We start from the raw sequence: 19,907 nt of genomic DNA, 5'->3' as shown, positions 1-19,907 counted from the left end.
TGTGTGTGTGTGTGTGTGTGTGTGTGTGTGTGTGTGTGTGTGTGTGTGTGTGTGTGTGTTTGGATTTTTTTCATTAAACAATGTAAGTCATAAGTCTTCCAACATTCAAATTTTCTAGTCCTTGGTGACAGTTGCTATAGTGATCAAAACCAGCTAAATATATACCAGTCCCTAAACATCTTTCCAAGAAGCAGCAACTTCAGAACTTCCTGATTCTGCTGTTTAAGATCAACAGATGAAACATAAATGTAACTCTTGACAATTTCATACCCAGGTCTCCTTGGCAAATATCTGTTCTATTGGCTCCTCCAATGATAAATCTTGGCTCTTCACAGATCTCCTAGAATAAAAAATAGGATGAAGTTAACAAGTATTTCTTGACATAACTCATTTTCATTAGGTTACTTGAAATACTTAGCAAATATAGTATATAACAGTCATGGAATTAAAGAAAAATCTGTGTGACTCCTCTCTTGTGCTAATGATTTATGTACCAATGATAAAAAACTTCATCCCTCCCTAAGTCTTACATAAGCTATTTCTTATTATTATCCACTCACTGCATTATAATCATCTTTTTTTAAGCTGCATTAGAAAAATGTTTTTTCTAAAACTAACCTTTATCTTTGTTCTTTGAGGAATCTTGATTTACCTGATGTTCAGGGTGGTTCTGTTATGCACCTTCAGTGGCTGCTGAAAGAATCTAAGCTGGAGAGGGTTACGCATTTTATCATCCATGTGTTGCCTGAATGCTATTTAATCAGGATTACAATGCACTCATCCTGCTATCAGTAATCACCTACTACTTTTACAGCCACTTACATTCTGGCACATTACTCCTCTAGGCAAGGTAGAAACAGCAGGAGGCAAAAGGTCATTTCACATTACTGTTCAAGGTAGCTTTCATAACTCATTTTTGGGTATGGTACTGACATAATGGTGGTTCTAAAGAAGAATGCACACAGGCACAGATGCAGACACACACACACACACACACACACACACACACACACACACACACACACACACACACACACACACACATTATTTATCTGAACACCTATCATGTGCTCCTGCCCATGATGCCAGACATATGCCACCTAACCAGCACTTGAAATGGCTAACCCAACTCTTCCCCAGTGTATGAATGCCCACTAGGGCAATATTTTGTTTCCCTCTTTGAGTAGGATAGGTGCTCATAGGTTAGCTGAAATTATCATACACTACTTACCTTAGCTGATTAGTCATACCTAAGGGTCTGTAACAGTTTAAACACGTACTTGGTCTTTAGTTTTTGAAGCTGTCATTACATTAGCTTTCTAGCAGTGGAAATGTGTGACTGGGCGTAGTTTAACCAGTGGAAGATATTGTTTATTAAAGCTTACTACTTGTTAGAAAACAATGTACACATGCTTCCTAGTTTATATGAACTCTGCTTGCCAAATAAAACAGACCATGAGAATTACATTATGTAATCAACTTTGTAATACTTAATTCTGTAAACAGTTTTATGATCCGTCTAGCCAACAGCAATGTTGAAGAAGAATTATCTACAGTGTCATATCAAATTATTATTATTTTTTTGTTAGACCTAAACCTAGGCTTGGTATAAACATTAAACCATCAGTCAGCAACAGAGCAAATGTATCTATACATACCAGTAGGGAAAATGGAACAAAAGAGGATAGATTTCTAAAGAAAAATATGAGAATTCTGTTTGGAAAGGTAGATGTGAAATTATTAGCAGGAATCCAGACAAAATTTACTTGTTATTCTTCAAAGTGCAATAACTTGGCTAGATTGGACAGAAACTAAGTTTCACAAGAGCATTTCTATTTAATTGACAGTCTTAAAACACATACAAGAACTATTTCTAACCATGTGCCAATAAAGACTAAGATAAAGTTGCAAAAAAATCAAGTAAAAATGAGACACTGGCTTACCTATTACAAAAAAATTAAAGAATGGGTAGTGAAAACAATTCAGGAGTTGCTAGGGAATGTATACATTTCTTCAGAAGGGATAGCTGAGGAGTGGGATAAAATGAAAATGTACTTTAAAAATATTGTAGAAATGACAGAGAATGAAATATAGGTAAGAAGTAAAAGGAATTATTTAAATGGATTTTCAAAGGTTAAAATAGTGCATTTTTTAACAAGAAACATCTTTATTAAGTTATCATATATGACATACACAATCTTACATTTATATAAATGAAAACAAACCATGCCAACACAATTTCAGTTGCAAACATTATACATTACAAACCATGCTGACACAATTGTAGTTGCAATCTATTCAGACAATGTCAGTCAAACATTACATAGCTCATTCAAATCTTGCCTTCTTTTAAACCTTGTTCCTCCTCTGAATGTATTGTTCACACAATTCCCATTTTTTTTCTATGTAATTTGCTCCTATCCTTTCTAAAGATCCCAATTCCAGTTGTTTTATCTCTGTTATTATATTTACTACTTGTAGTAAAGTTGTTTTTGACTTTGATTTCAGTTTTCTAGTAAATGCTTTTTTGGCAGTCACCACAATTAATCTCAGCAAGGCCTTATGATGTCTAGGCAATTCAGATTTTCTATCATAGCTCAAAATATAATTTCCTTAGTTACACCAATTTGCTGACCCAGTATCTCTGATAGAGCAATCTGCAGGGAATCTTTAAAGTCTGCCACCTCATTACACTCCCAGAAAATATGTTCCCAGTTACCACTTTCTTCCCCATCATGCCTCTAACATTTGCTGTCTACCTGAGGAAAAATTCTTTGGAGCCTACTTGGGGTATAAAATGCCTATGTAAACCCTTCCAATCAGACTTTTTGCATATTTGGGAGGCATACTTATACCCCCACCCCCATTGCTTCTTTGTGAATTGCTTATCCAATCTCTCTTCCTAATCCTTTCTAACTTCTTCTGATTGATTTCTATGTTATCATGCAATATTTTATATGTTCTACTAATTATTCCTTTCTTAAGTTAAAATAGTACATATATGAAGGGGAATCTTACAAAACAAAAAGAGCAATTGTTGACTGCTAAAGGAAAAAAAATAAGGGTGTAGTTGAATAATATGCATGACATTAAAAAGGTTGCTGTTAAACAAGTATTATTTGTTGACAGCCCCAGAGCACAAAAAACTATTAGTACAATGACTGACGTAACAGAAAACAGAAAACAGAAAGGAGAGTTACCAAGCTAAGGGATCCTATACTTAGAAAAATAACCAAAGATCCTCTGCATATATTCAAGATATTTCAGAAATTCTATGAAAATCAGTACAGAGTAGAGGAACATAGCAGCCAAGAAGAGACACAAATGAAAACATGTATATAAGACTTGGTTAGAGAAAGATGAAGCTCACAAATTATTAGCTAAGATGGGAGATAAGATAAAAATGGTGAAGTATCATCAATCAGCATGGAAGTCTCCACAAACAATTGGTATTTCTGTGAAAATTTGGAAGTTAGGAAGGAAGGGAAGTGATGAAAATCTGGGAGGTTTTGTTTACAATGTTTTAAAATGAGGGGCGTTACCACTGTCTTAGAAGAAAGCTGTGGTGGCTAAACTACTCACAGAGGGCAAAGACCCTTTAAATCCATCGTTATATAGACTTGTTCCAGTTGTAAGCCATGATTATAAGGTATTTATGTCTATATTTATGTCTATACTATGTCTATACTAGCTAAAAGAATGGCCAATGCTGCCTAAACTAATATATATGGATCAGTGTTGTTTTGTGAAAGGAAGACAGACATTCAGGAACATTAACAGAATGATGATCCAAAGGGAATCAGAGTGCAAGGGTTTACTATCAAAATGTCATCAATGTTTTTTGCGACTAATTACTTACTCAAAAAACATTGTCGAAATTTATGATAGTGCCTATCTTAATAATAAACCAAAACAAATTTCAACAATTCGAAATTGAATTATTGACATTTTTCGAACTTACCTTGACATCCGGCACCATTCAATACATGTTGTGCCCCCCACACCCCCTGCTACTTATATATATATATATATATATATATATATATATATATATATATATATATATAAAATACAAACTCCGAGATCGCACTACAGTGAAGGAAAGAGTAAATTTGCCAATCCCCACTATAGTGCGATCTCCATTCAAAATAACGAATCCACAATAGCGAATGCACACTAACATTCTCTCTCTTGTGGATTTGTCATTTTTTGACTTAAAATTCCACCACTCAGAAAGCTGCCTTTTGACTTTTAAAGTCGCATAACTGACATGTGACATTTTGATAGTAAACCAAATGCAAGACTACCCCATTTTGTTGGTGGGTCTTAATGCAGAGAAGGCATTTGATAGTGTTAGCTGAGATTTTATGAGTAGTTTAGTAGCATCATTAGCATTTTCTGATAAAATAATTACAAAGATATCTGAAGGGTCAGAGGCAAGAATTAAAGTAAGAAATTTCTGCACTGAGAAGCAGAGTTTGAAGACAGGAACCAGGTGAGACTGTCCTTTTCTCCTTTATCTGTCTTATACTTGGAGCCACTGGCAAAGAAAATAAGGGCTTACAAATTCAAGAGTATGACTAATATGATACCGAAGAAAAATTAGCCTTATTTGCAGATGATATTATTTTGTATTTAATAACTCAAGAAAGGGATATTTTAGTGTTGTGGATGATTTTGAGATAATTTCAATTTTTTTCAGAATGTAATATAAATGAAGATAAAACAAAGGCTATAGCAGTAAACTGTGTTCTCATAAATGAATTGATTCAGCAATATCCATATTTATGGGGACAGGATAAGATTAAGTATTTAGGTGTTTGGACTAAAAGGATTCTATTATGGCATCTAAGGATATGTGAGAAGAGACTAAACAAAAGATAACACAAAAAGAGTGAAGTTGGAAGCTCTTGGTGATGGATATGGAAAGTAATGTACAAGCAGTGCAAATGTTTTTAGTTCCTTTAGTACTGTACGAGTCTTGCATATTTTTTATCAACCAGGGGAAAGGTTGGGGACCATAATTAATAAAGAATTGATTCAATTTATTTGAGAAGGCAAGAGGGGAAGAGGTAAGTGGTATAAGTTGCTTCTCCTCACAGAACAAAGTGGTTTAGGAGTTCCAGATTTGAAAGGATGCTTAAGAGCTACACATAAGGCACAGTCAAAAGACTACAACTCAAAATGGAAAGAAATGATGTTGAAATGAAGAGGGGAGGGAGTTCACAAACTAAGGTCAGAGAGAAGGATTTTCAATATGGGCACTTAAGGAGAAGAGTAGCAACCATGCATAATGTTATAAGTACAAAAGCAGAAGAAAATATTTTGAGAACAAAGCCAACAAAGGAATGGAGAAAAGAGATTTTACCAATCGGTAAGTACTAGAACAGAAAATAGGCAAGAGGGAACTGGGATTTATTGGCAAAAAATAGGAAAGGGACCAAGTTATAAAGAGCAAATAACTAGGAAGGGAAAAGTCATGGAGTGAGATGAGGCCAAGCAGACATTTGGACTGTGTGTTGAAGACTGCCTTCCCTACCATGGGTTGATAACAGATTATAGGTATAGAGAAAGGAACAGGGGTGTGTTAAAGGAAAAGTTAAGTTAATAGTGGTGACTAGAACAGAAGCTACAGTAAAAATGTATAATTAGCAGGGCATATAAAATAATACATAATAACCATAAGAATTAGAAGAGGCTAGAAAAGGCTGGGAAATGTGAATGAAACGGCAATATACAATCAGGGAATATTTGTAAGGCTCTCAAGTAACAAAATCTAGAAGGTTTAGGGTTCTAGTTAGGAAGAATTTGCATAGGAATGCTTATACCTCAAGTAGACAGAGAATTGTTACACAGGTCGACAACAATTGCTGGAGGTATGATGGGAAAGAGAGGGGTACTGGGAACATGGTTTTTGGGAGGAATGCCAGGATATCTTGTCAAAAATGTTAGGGGTACAAACTATTTTAAAGGAGAACTGCACCCACAGACTCAAAATACATTTATTTCATCATGGTTTGGTGCTTCCTACATTTTAACACAACTCTAGGACTATTTACAGGTTTTTAAATATTTTTATACATACTTCCTGTGTCTGACCACATGGGGTCTAGCACCTTGATGTGATCCTGATTGTGTAGTCTGCCTCTAGGTAGCCCACAATGCAGTACTTGTCTGTAAAAAAATTATATCGTTCAGGCCTTTTTCTTCCTAAAGCTCCTGTCAAGGCATTGATTTTACATGTATACACTGCTGTCTTTCAGTCAGTTGGGTTTAAGTAACATTTCATGCCCTTCAATGAGTACTTATAACACAAACAGTGCAAATGCCACAGAACAGACTTTCAAACTGCTTTTTACTGCAGCTTCTTTTTAGAATGGCTGAATTGCAGTATTTTGTGATGCGTGAATTGTACTACTTCACCTCATCTCCCATCCTTTTCACACCTAACTTCCCTAGCTGTCAAAGTGCTAAGGGTAATTTGAGCTGTTACCTGCTGTGACTGACAGCTCGCAGCAGGAGACTTGACTCATGTACTGTTTCCTTGTTCTAGCCTTTATTTTCTGCATGGGTAGTTGAAGGACCAGGGACGTGTGACATCACAGCATAGGTGGGTTTTTTAGGATGGTCATGGTGATGTCAGTTTGGGGAGGGAATTGGCCAGAAAACTCCCCTGTATTCATTGACCTTTATGACATCAATGAATTGCAGACTGCAGCAAGCTTTTCCTGGGTGGGATAAAAGCTTTTTGAAAGTGAAACCACCACAGTACAGTAAGGTACTATCCTAGTGGAGAGAAACAGTTGATTTAAAATATTTTAAATGCTGTATTGTTGTTTATTCATAGCAGGGACTGTAAACAGTGAGAAAAAGGACACAGAAGTTGAGCATTTAATAACAGAATCCGGTTGTTGCCCTTTAACTAAGGAAATTATTCTTTTTGAAATGGAATATAAAAAAGTGAATTGCCTAGATACAGTAAGGTCCTACTATGATTAATGTTGTTGGCTGGCAAAAAAGCAATTACTAGGAAATGGAAATCAAAAGTAAAGCCAGCTGTAAAAGAATTGCTGAATTTTATAAAGGAGATAAAAGAACTGGAGGTGAGAGCTTTAAAAAAAGGAAAGTAGTAAACTACATAGAAACAAACAGAATCTGTAGGAACAATATATACAGAATAATGTTCATGAAGAGTGATATTTCAAGGAAGGATGTACTTGAGCAATTTATGTAATGTTAACCTGAATAATTGTTAAGACAAAACTCATATTTGTGTAATGTGTAAAAAAGAAAAAAAAATGTTGCATTGGTTTGTTTACTCTTGTACAATTAAATGTGTAATCATGCCACTATGTGAAGCGTGACATTAACAAAGGTGTTTAAAAAAGTAGCTATACATACAAATGCACAGTTTGTTAGAAAAGTAGCTATACATACAAATGCAAAGTTTGTCTTGGAAATCCAATGGATGAACTTACAAAACTGCAAAGACTCAGCAGCAAAGGTAGAATTACTGCATGCCTTTAAAACATGCATAATTGAGCAGCTGAATCTTCATCTATTTATATTTGCATAATTTCAGCTGACTTGTCCATGATATATTTTTAAAAATAAACAAATCCAGCCTTAGTTGAAATGGCACTGTAAGTAAAGGTCTCCATGATGTTTACTCCACTGCCACTGCTTTCTCCCAGTACCCCCATTCTCATCTCCCCATACCATCCACATTACCTTTTATCATAGTTTGTCTTACTCTTCTGCTTTTTCCTCCACCCTTTTAACACATCGTAACTGGCAAAAACTGCAGTTTAATAACTGTGGAGGAAATAACTGAATTAAGCCAGGGTTTGGGGTTGCTAGGCCTTCAGAAGCTGTAGGGTTCTGTGCTCTGGATGCATGTTGGAGTTTTTTAAACAACCATTTCATCCAATGAGGGCCTGAACATAAATCACGACTAAGAAAATAAATTGTTTTACTCCTCATATTTGCTTTTTTCTGTATCCTTTCAACATACTCTAACTGACCAAAAGTGGACTGTAACAACTGCTGAATAAACAATTGAATTAAGTTGGGGATCTCAGGTTATAGATGTTGTGAGGTGCATTGTAGATCTTTCTTTTCTAATCTTTTGATCTAATGATGGCCTGAGCAAAAAGCCATGAGTAAGGAAAGAAATCCATTCTATTTTTTTCTTTCAAAGAAAAAAAAAGCTGTGCAACAAAATAGCAGTTCACTATAAACTGACAACATAAATAACTTGCAAGGATGCATAAATCATATATTGGAATAGTGCCTGCCTCCCTACCCTACCCCCCAAAAGGACTGTCACCTTCTATGTATCCCTCTGGTGTTAGACTGGGATGAAAGAAAAGGCACAAATAGACATAGTCAAATATTTCAAGTGGCTGCTGTCAAACATTTACAATATGCCCCCTTAACCCTGACTTCCTAGAAATCAGACATCTGTGTACCACCCTGATGTTAGTCTGGGATTAAACTGAAAGAAAAAAATTGAACACATTAGCATATTTCAACCTGTTGCTGTTGTATACAAGCAGCATGCTTCCATGTCTCTACCGCTAAAAGATAGCCATGTGTATACAAGTCTGATGTTTGATTGTGAGGAAACTGAAAAAAAATATTAAAAACAGTTATGTATTCCACCTTGTTGCTCATGAACAGTGCACTGCTCCTAGATGACTACAGTGAACTTCTGTGCACACTTTTGAGATTTGTGAGAAAAAATAAAGAAATGACATTTTCCCCAGTCCAAACATAAACTATAGTGACCTTCTGTGTACACCTCTGGGCTTTGTGAAGAAATTAAAGAAATAATAACCACAGTGATCCCAGCTATCAGATAAGCAACTGTGGCCTTCTGTGCTTTTCTCTGAGCAGGGCTGGTTTTAGACTAAATGAGGTCTAGGGCAGAGGCCCCCATGAAGCTTGTCTCAAAATCCACTTATATGGCATGGAGGTTTGATGGCCACCAGCCCCCCAGAAAGACTGAAGGTCTTGTTGTTCTGTGATGTCTTATTTTTGAAAAATAATATAATAACTTGCTAACTGTTCTTTTCTTTATTACTACCCAGAAGAGTTATGTATGTGCCCAGCACTATTGTAAGCGTCCACATATAAAAGTCAGTGATATTATTTTTAGACAAACACACACGCACACACACACACACACACACACACACACACACACACACACACACACACACACACACAGCCCCTGCTCATCCTGGTCTGTTACAAGGTGCACCGATTTTTTACACACGCACACATATACTGACAATGGCCCTGACATGACAGGTCTATCAGAAGATGCACATGTGCGCATACATTCACACACACACACATGCACACAAACACACACTCACACAAGCAAACTGAAAAATACCAATTCACCTATGTCATGTCCTTGGGCTGTTGTAAGAAAGCAGAACAATAAATCCACATAGATACAGGTAGGACATGCAGAATCTACACAAAAGAAGCCACAACCAGGAACTCAACAATAGCCATGTGATGTGAGATGAAAATGTTATTCACTGTGTCACTCAGCCAGTGATCAGTTACTTTCACACACATCCTGCACCTAATAAACCACCAAATATAACTACTTAGCATGTGTAGTACTGATGCTTGTGAAGGAAAGTGAAAAAAATTATGGCCAACTTATTACTCTTAAACTGCAATCCTGCCCCACACACCCATACAAAAGCATAAGTCAAACCAACAGCAGTTTTACATTGATTTCAATAAACACAATACATTGTGTGACTTGTCTCCTGCTGCAGGGGTAAGACATTTTGATACACAGATGGCCTCCATACTCATAACTTACAATGACTTTATTGATTGCATACAATCTGTCTGATTGTGGTAAAAGTTAGAACAATGTTTTGCCATCCAGCCATGTGAACATTGGCTCTATGTGATTGACAAGTAATAAAATATTACATCTTAATTCATAAAAAATACATTTTAGTTTTGTAAAGTCTGATTAGTGACTATTTAAAGTGAACAATCAACAAGTGTCAATGACTTCAATTAGCATACAGCTCCCACACCCACCTGGCAGTTACAGCCACTTCTGGGTAAACTTCAGATGCATCCTTCTAGACTGTCCAGATTTTTGGCTCATATTTTTGGTCTGTTCCTCATAAAATCTTTGGTTTTCTGGCAAATCACTGGGATGATCTGAGGATTAAAGTTACTAAATAATGACATACAGTTGAGTTTCAGACTTCAAATCCTTCAGAAAATGGATGTTGAAACAAACCCTGTTACCCTAGCAACGTTCTAAGTTTATAAGAGCAATATTTAAAATATGTCCCTATTTTTGGGCCTTTGACACCCCCCCCCCATTTTGTTTGTTTTTCTCCAGATTTCTTGCACTAAGAGGTTGAGAGGTATGGATGCCTGATTGTGATAAAAAATTATGGTCATGTAATGTATTTCAACTTTGTTTGACAGAAACAGTAGCGACATACTAAGGTATCCCAAGTTTCTTCACATAAATCACATTAATCCAAAAAATACAGAATAATGAAGAAACTACAGGAGTTTGTTTCCTGCATAGGCAGTCTTTCAATTATAGCTAGTTTGTCTGTGTGTATCTCAGATATCCAGCTCTTAAAAAAATAAACCATTCTCATAATTTCTTAATAAAAGAATTGGGGATGAGACAAAACTAATATAACAAAGGGACAAAGGTCCAAAATAAGGGATGACTTTTAAATATTCCACGTAGAAAAATTTATGTCTTAGCGCCTCGGCCACCACAGCCTTCAATGAGCACATAAATACTGGTGAAAAACATTCCCTTTTATACACCACATAATTGATCAAACAATTAAATCTATTTAACAATTAAACATTTAAAGAGAATCCAACCCTATACCCCAGTTAAAAACTCATACAAAAAAGAAAAAAGAAAAAAGTTTTAACTTTTTATATTATAATAACAATACTACAAATATGATCAATCTCAATATAGAAAAACACATTAAAGTAGACACTTCCAATTGATTTCCATATTTAAACCCATTGGTGACAATGTATTATACTTCAGTATAAAAATAGATTCTTTATATAATAACATCTTTTTTAATAATTTATCATCACCTTTTTTTTTTCTTTTTTGTATGAGTTTTTAACTGGGGTATAAGGTTTGATTCTCTTTAAATGTTTAATTTTTATATAGATTTAATTGTTTGATCAATTATGTGGTGTATAAAAGGGAATGTTTTTCTCATTGAAGGCTGTGGTGGCCGAGGCGCTAAGACATGTTTTATTAGAATAAATTTTTCTACGTGGACTCCTGTTGTTTTTTTATTCTAGTCTTTTTTAAGACTATTCTCTTGTTGGTTTGTTGATTTTCTGGATTATGGCTTCGGATTCCATGTTGGACATTCCTAGAGTGTTTCGTAATGACTCCAGTCCTTTGCAGAATAATGTTACTACCCCTCCGGTTCCTGTTGGTTCGGGAATTCAAGGTGTATTGGGTAATTTTTCACCAAGAACTTTGGATAACTTTTTATTACAAGGAGCACCTTCTTCGGCTCCCATTTCCAATTTTTCAGTAAATTCTGCACCTAATGTTCCAGTAGTGCCTCGGCAAGAACTTGTTTCAGTTCCTGCTTTAAATGCGGATACTACGAATACTGTTTTATCTACTACATTGGCTACAGCTGCTAGGAAAAACAATGATGTGCCTGCTCATTGTACCTTCCAGTTTATGGAGGAAAGACAACAAAGATTTTTTAACCCATTTGAGGGTCTTGGAGGTGCAGCATCAGGTATGTTTTCTAAAGAGATACAAGAAAATGTGGATAATTTTGAGAAGCTTATCTTTCGTGAAACTCGTTGTCACTTTAACTTATTAGGTTTGAACAGATATATTGAATTAGACATTGCCCCACGAGGGCTTAGGGTGTTTAAAAGCCCAGCAACTTCCTTTGACTTTGCAGACACCATCGATATGGTGTTTAAAGATAGATGGCTTGCTGCCACCCATTCCTGTGCAATGAAGTGGGTTAATATATTGGTGGAAACGGAGCGTCTGCTTCAAAACAAGTTACAGAGGGAATTACAAGATATGCATCTTAAACTGTTAGATGATATAGGAGATCGAAAAGTCAATGATATCTTTAAAAACCTGAAAGATAAGCTAAATAAATTTGAAAGTGAACAAGTAAATTTAAAATCCACTAAAATTAAAAGAGACATCCGAGACTACTCTAATGGGCGGGCATTTCTATGGAAAAATCTGCAGAACTTTCATTTCAAACGAACAGGGCAAAAAAATAATCGTAATAAAAACAGTTTTCTGTTTCTTTTGCTTCATCTGATGGAGTAGGTTTTACTACAGATTCGGAAGGAGATATCCAAGAATTCCCTCCGCTACCAGGTGCACAAGATCCACAGGCTCATAAACAGCATTTTTATGCCAATAAAGACAATAACAAAAGAGGCAACAAGAAAAAAGGAACTGGTGCTTGTTCTCCAACAGGTGAGGGACAATTTAAGCAAATTTCGAAATGTGGTAGATGGAACTAATGTGTCTCTTACTCATACTTCTAATGTTATTAATTTATCTCGACTTACTTTATCGGAAGAGGAAATATCTGTTTTGCAGTTAGGTTTAAAATTTGTGCCATCTGTTATTCCTAGAAATCATGCTGTCAAACAGGAAGTTTTCAGATTTATTAGGAAGTTGCATTTAAAATATTATTTTAATCATGGAAATAAATGTATTCGAAATGATGATACATATAGTTCAGGTAGTGATATAAGCGATGACAGCTTTTTTTCCTGTACTTCAGATGATGATGTTTTAACATTTAATGCTTATATTCCTTTAAATACTGAAGGAATTCAGAGCCAAAGTAAATTTATACTTCCATATACTAACACTACTATCATACAATTCTCTGAAATGTTGTACTTTTCACTTCAAGAATTAGTAAATACTTATGATATTAGTGTGTGTTCTTATAATATGACAAAAAAAGAATGGTTTGCTCTGAAAAAATTGATGAATAGAAATGATCTAATTATCAAGCCTTCAGATAAAGGTAATAAAATTGTACTACTTCATTATACTCAATATTATCATATGTGTATGCAACATCTTAATGATGTGTCTACTTATCAGATTTGTGAATACAGGGATTATGTACATGCTATGACACAATTCACTGCTCTAATTGAAAAGGGTGTACGTTAAGGTTATTTTTGTAAAAAAAGACTTAGAAACTAAATTTTGCACAGATAATAGTCAACTGGCTACTTTTTATTGCCTTCCTAAAGTGCACAAGAATTTACATAACCCCCCAGTTCGTCCTATTGTGGCAGCTACTAATTATTTTTTACAAAATGTTGGGGAAGTGATACATAGATATTTATTACCCTATGTAGAAAAACTTGTTTCTTATATTGAGAATTCTTTTGATTTTATACATATGATCTCAGGTGTATCCTGGACACATGACATGTTTTGGGTAAGCTTAGATGTTGTAAGCTTATACACAAATATTAAACATGTGGATGGCATGCAGGCATTACACCATTTTTTGGGCGATAGTCCAATTTCCCACTATATTCTAGATCTTACTATTTTTGTCTATCTAATAATTTCTTTAGTTTTAATGAAATTATTTATCATCAATTGAAAGGCACTGCCATGGGGGCACCTTTTGCCCCCATGTATGCTAATCTTTTTATGGCTAAGTTTGAACTAGAATATATTTATAGGAATAGTTTTGTACAAAATCATGTGCTGCGGTATTTCCGTTACATAGACAATTTGATTTTTTTATGTAAAGGGGGTGATGATTTAGTACTGAATTTTGTTTCTGATCTAAACTGTAACAGATATAATATTAAATTTGATGGTTTACAGGTTGGTGTAAAAGTTAATTTTTTAGATATTACTTTGATAGGTAAAGAAGATGGGCATATTTTTACTACGGTTCATCAAAAATTTACTGATGGTAACCAGTATCTGTTTGGCACTAGTTGCGATCCCCCACATACAATTAAATATTTACCGTATGGAGAAATGGTTAGATTGTCCAGATTATGCAATGATAGTTCAGATCTGGAAAAACAAGTTAATAGTTTAATATATATATTTTTACATAGGGGCTACGCTATGCAGTCTATTCTTGAATCAATTAATAAGTTAATAATAGGTAAGGATAGATGTAATAAGTCAGTTAAAAAATTGTGGAATAATAATAAGGTAAAACAAGATCATATCTATTTTGTTACTACTTATAATTTATTGAGTGAAAAAATCTGGGACCTAGTAAAATATTATTGGAAATTTTTATTACAGGTTACATTATTAAATAAATTGCTTCCTGTGTTTCCTTATATAGCTTACAAAAGAGGACAGAATTTGGGTGACAAATTGATTAGGGCATATTATATATGCCCTACTAATAAGTTTATGCTTTCACTGTCTAACTTTTGAACTATACCTTGTCATGCCTGTAATATTTGTCCCCTCATTAGGTTATATTTAAAAAAAATTAATGATAGATTATTTAAACCATATAGATGTTTTTCTTGTTATACTGAAGGTGTAGTTTATTGTCTTAAATGCCCCTGTGATCTTTTTTATGTTGGTGAAACTAAAATAAAATTTAGAGTGCAATTGCAGGAGCATGTTCGTGACATTAAAAAGGGAGCAGTAGAAAGTCCGATTGCCTTACATTTTTTAGAACAACATGAGAGTAATGCAGAACTATTACAAGCAACTATCTTAGAACAAATCTTTGTGAAAAAAGGTGATGATAAATTATTAAAAAAGATGTTATTATATAAAGAATCTATTTTTATAGTGAAGTATAATACATTGTCACCAATGGGTTTAAATACGGAAATTAATTGGAAGTGTCTACTTTAATATGTTTTTCTATATTGAGATTGATCATATTTGTAGTATTGTTATTATAATATAAAAAGTTAAAACTTTTTTCTTTTTTCTTTTTTGTATGAGTTTTTAACTAGGGTATAGGGTTGGAGTCTCTTTAAATGTTTAATTGTTAAATAGATTTAATTGTTTGATCAGTTATGTGGTGTATAAAAGGGAATGTTTTTCACCAGTATTTATGTGCTCATTGAAGGCTGTGGTGGCTGAGGCGCTAAGACATGTTTTATTAGAATAATTTTTTCTACGTGGAATCCAGTTGTTTTTTGATTCTAGTCTTTTTTAAGATTATTCTCTTGTTGGTGTGTTGATTTTATGACTTTTAAATATTGCTGTTATATAATTAGAGAGTTGATAGGATAACAGGTTTTGCAAAATATGCATGCTCCAAAGGATATAAAGGTTGAAACTCAGTATTTTGTCATTTAGTGACTGCATCCTTTGCAAGAAAACAAAAATTTTTATAAGAAACCATCCAAAAATATGAGACAAACTCAGGGACATTGTCTGAAATCATTGAAAGTTGGCAAGTACTCTGCTCTGCAAATACTTCCACTGCCCATATCTGGCTGGCTGGCTGGCAGGATAAGAAAAAAAAAACTTACCTCATGCTCTTTCAGCTGCTGTTCTTGTTCACAGTAACTATCTACTTCTTGGTACTCTTAAGTATATGAGGACTTTCTTCTTATTTCAGCTTTTCCCGGTTAGGGTCACCACAGCGGATCACCTGTCCACTCATGATTGGCAGTAGAGTTTTACAGTGTCGAGTTGCCAGCCCGGCTCCCAACCTTCCACAGAAGGCACACACACACACACACACACACACACACACACACACACACACACGCACTCACAAATAGGGCCAATTTAGAGTGTCCAATCCACCTACTTCATGTCTTTGGGATGTCGGAGGAAACCGGAGCACCTGGAGGAAACCCACGTGACCACAGGGAGGACATGCAGACTCTGCACAGAAGGCACCCCAGCTGAGGATCGAACTGGAGAACCTCTTGCTGTGAGGTGATAATGCTAACCACTGTACCACCGTGGCCGCCCAAATATATGTGGACTTTCTACTCTTTATTATTTCATGAACTAAGTAGATCATATGATGGCAAGAAGTAAAAGGCTCCAAACTAATTGTATAAGTTCACAGCATTTCTCCCATAGACAGTTGCAGCTTTAAGCAGTGGAGATGCGGGCAGTTTTTTTATGTAAGGAAACACTGCTGTCATGTTTCTTTACTAAAATAACGAATCAGCAAAGATAACTAAATAAATAAATAAATATCGGGCTGAAGGGTGCCCTAAGTTTCCATCTAATTCGCCTATGAATAAGGCCTGCTGTGTAAGCAACAAACTCTGACTATTAACTTTTCTCAACATGATATCTAGTGTGGTTTCTGCCTTTTCAATTTTAAGACACATCTGTTACACAATCTTCCACAATAGAGAGTGTTGGTATGCCTGAAAATTTTTTTTAGAAACTATAGTTTTTTTTTCTGCAGTTTTTCCTTATTCACTGGGCCCATTCCACTGCTCACCCAAGTTACATTAGCAGGAATTTCTCTGTCTCCATCTAATATTAACTTCATCAGCACAACTGTTAGAAACAGTAACTATATGAAGTGTTGGAACCCACTAGAGAGAGAGAGAGTGATAGCGAGTCCTTATACATGAAAACTTAATGGCTGAAAAAAAATGGACATGTATATTAAGTCCAAGATGGCCATTTCTCAGAATATTCCCTTTTCTCTGGACATGGTGATCTCTGAGTTAGTGTGTGTGTGTGTGTGTGTGTGTGTGTGTGTGTGTGTGTGTGTGTGTGTGTGTGTGTGTGTGTGTGTGTGTGTGTGTGTGTGTGTGTGTATATATGGTGCAGGGTGGTTTGCTCCTTGCAAAAAACAAGCTTAAGGGAGAAAAGTGATGCTCAAGATTCACTATTATCCTGAATGTTCACTCTTTTTTTTCTCCCAGGTGTTCAAGTGCCAACATTTCAACAGGGAACTGTTAGAAATTCCTTCAGGACAGACTCATCTTTACCACTTTACACTTGCCTTATGACTTAGTTTCTCATATCTTGTCTAATCCTTGACTCATTTTCATGACTCACCCTCATCCATCCAACTTGGTTCACCTGCATGCATGCATTTGTTTCTAAAGTCTGATCTACCTCCGGTTTTCATCAGATGAAATTACAGTTACCTTGACTCACTGAATGTAGCGTAGAAATGTACAAATTAAATTATCTAGTTAGCATTACATATGGAGTGTGCGGGGGTTTGGGGTGTAATAATTGAAAGTCTGTTGTTTGGTGTTTAGGAAATGAGTTTTGTGATGAGGGACTGTGTTAATTATCAAGAACCAAGTTCCAACACTCCACAGCATCAGTATTACATTTATTACATTCCAGAGTGCCATATATTTCATTTGTCATTTTTTTTGTTTTTGTACTATTTTGGTGTGTGTGTGTGGGGGGGGGGGGTTACAGGCTTGTGTGCATTTATTTCAGAAACGGAGGTTTTGGACATTTTCTTGGTGTAAGTATGCAAATGTGGTAATTATGTGGGGTTTCTGAATGGGAGGATTTTAGTGATATCAGATTTCTAAAGGTGAGGTTTGACTTTCAGTCTACTTCAGTATACCTACATATCACAGTGTTTTTCCTGTGGTGAGTTTTCTTCATAGTTGGTGGTATTTTTTATTTATTGGATTTTTGTTGTAATATAGTATTTTAACTGTAATATATGCTATTAGTATATTTTATGTTTAATTTTTTTATTATTTTTTCCTGCATTCTGATCAGTTGTTTTTAGTTTTGTTTTTTAACTTATTTTTCTTATATTGTATGTTTTGTTGGCATATCTGTATGTTTTGAATGTTTGATTTAACTGTAGGATGGTATGTTGGTTAGTTGATATGTGTATTTCATCCAGAAAATAAAATAAAATATGTGTAAATTGAAAATACCTCACTGCAGTGACTGGGTGAGATTACTCAAGGTTTTTCTTTCTCTCTTTTTTTTTTGTATTTTTATATGATATTACTTTGTAGTTTTGTGGTCAAATTTAGTACTTTATGGTACTGTACCCTTTTGTGAGGGGGTTACATTTCATGCTTTCCCCCCATTATACTGTGATGCAAATGTGATGGTAAACTGGCTTGATTTGTTTACTTTTTTAGTATGATGTAATCAATCTACATATAGTTTATTTTCTGGATGATGTAATCAACTTAAATATCTATCCCTCTGCATACACATATATGTATGTATACTCTTTGTACTAAGTATATGTTTTTATTTCTGGCTTCATGGCATAGAGGGATCAAATCCTGACTTTAATCTAGATGATCCAGGCTTGATTAGTGACTCAGGTGATGCAGGAGATGGGGGGGGGGGGGGGGTGGCAAGAGCAGCTGATCTCAGGTCACCCATCCTGAGAAGAGGGAAAAAGTATGACTTGCTGAAATACCAGTACCTACTTCACAGAAATGTATATTTAATGCAGCAGATGCCTCAGGATATGTGCTTGACCTTACAATGCCATATTTGCAAGGTAGTCCTTAAAGGGCATTTGCAGGAATATACATCCCTCCCAGTAGGATGGGTGAACCAATGTTGGCCACTCACATCCATCCTCTTCTGCCTGATCCCCTTAAGCACTCATGCTAATAGCCGAACACAGGTTGTATGGGTTGCAATAAAGAATTTATACCATATAGGACCAGATTATACATCAGTTTGTTGGCAAAATATGTGAATCGTGTTGGTGAGCACATCCCTTCAAAAGCGATGTTGTCTAAAAATATTACATGAAAAAATGTAATATTTATTTCCACACACTACTACCCTATGAAGGAAGTTGAACCCTCCCTCCATCACACCTTTCGTTAATATAATCAGTCTAAAACCACTGAATCTTGCAGATAGAGAATACGTTTACAGGTATCACTTTTATACTCTCTCACAGTATGGGGCACAATGCTAAAAAATGTCAGACGCCTCCCACATGGTTCAGAAACTTTAGCATGTAATACATGGAAACAATAGTCTGAACAGTTTCAGTAATATAAACAGGATTGAATTGGTTGGAATAGGCTCTGAAAAGAAATGCACCATAAGAAACCACAATTTCTGAATATATGCCCAATGTAAATACAAAATACAGTTTTACAGTAAAAAATGTAGACTATGAATACATATAAAGATACTGTTTACCACTTTTTTATACTACAAACACCCTGTTTAATTTTATTTTTAGTACAAAAACACTTGATAAATGGTACCCCATTTTTTAAAACTTAACAACTCTTGCATATTTCATTTATTTGCTGAGAACATACAGTAAGACCGTAATTAATGTCCTAGAGTCCTTAATGTTTTTTCTGCAAAGTAAGAAGGTATAGTAAGCTACCAAACTTTCACAGTGAAATAAGGTGCATTCTTTCTCCTTCCAAAAACAGGTTTTTAGTACTACTGTGAGCATCATGGTGGCTCATTTGCAAGATATCTGCCTCACAGGGGTTAAGATTCAGTTTTCACATCTGCTCACTGTGGGTATCATGCTGATTCAGTTGCTAGATCTCTGCCTCACAGGGGTCAAGATTCAGTTTTGACATCTGCTCACTGTGGGTATCATGCTGATTCAGTTGCAAGATCTCTGCCTCACAGGGGTCAAGGTTCAATTCTGACATCTGCTCACTGTGGGTATCATGCTGAGTCAGTTGCAAGATCTCTGCCTCATTTTTCAAGGAGCCAAGGTTCAGTTTTGCCCTCTGCTTATTGATTGTGCACAGTGTTGCAAGTTTTCATTACGTTTGCATGGGTTTTTTCTAGTTTCTCCAGTTTCCTCCAGCCTTATCAAACAAACTGGTTGATTGACCATACTAAACTCTGTGTGTGTTGTATTTTACCCCAGCCCTTGTGGCCTGCATACTGAAATTCAAAGGGTTCAAGAAAG

The 19,907-nt window shown here is 35.3% G+C and overlaps 1 protein-coding gene across 4 annotated transcripts in view; it reads right to left on the bottom strand.

Annotated features, from left to right (window-relative positions):
• The window catches only part of CAPN3 (calpain 3), a 673,389-nt gene that overhangs the window by 452,939 nt on the left and 200,543 nt on the right, over positions 1–19,907 (bottom strand). For all 4 annotated transcript variants that reach the window (XM_044074071.1, XM_044074072.1, XM_044074073.1 and 1 more), the window contains exon 2: positions 271–340. In XM_044074071.1, the coding sequence (XP_043930006.1) occupies positions 271–340 (70 nt within the window). The remainder of the gene's footprint in view (positions 1–270; positions 341–19,907) is intronic.

This window comes from Protopterus annectens, chromosome 6.part0 (assembly GCF_019279795.1).
Source record: "Protopterus annectens isolate FY-2018-M chromosome 6.part0, PAN1.0, whole genome shotgun sequence".
NCBI classification, from domain to species: Eukaryota; Metazoa; Chordata; order Ceratodontiformes; family Protopteridae; genus Protopterus; species Protopterus annectens.
Note: the sequence above shows the minus strand (reverse complement) of the source record. Positions and strands in the feature narration are given on the sequence as shown.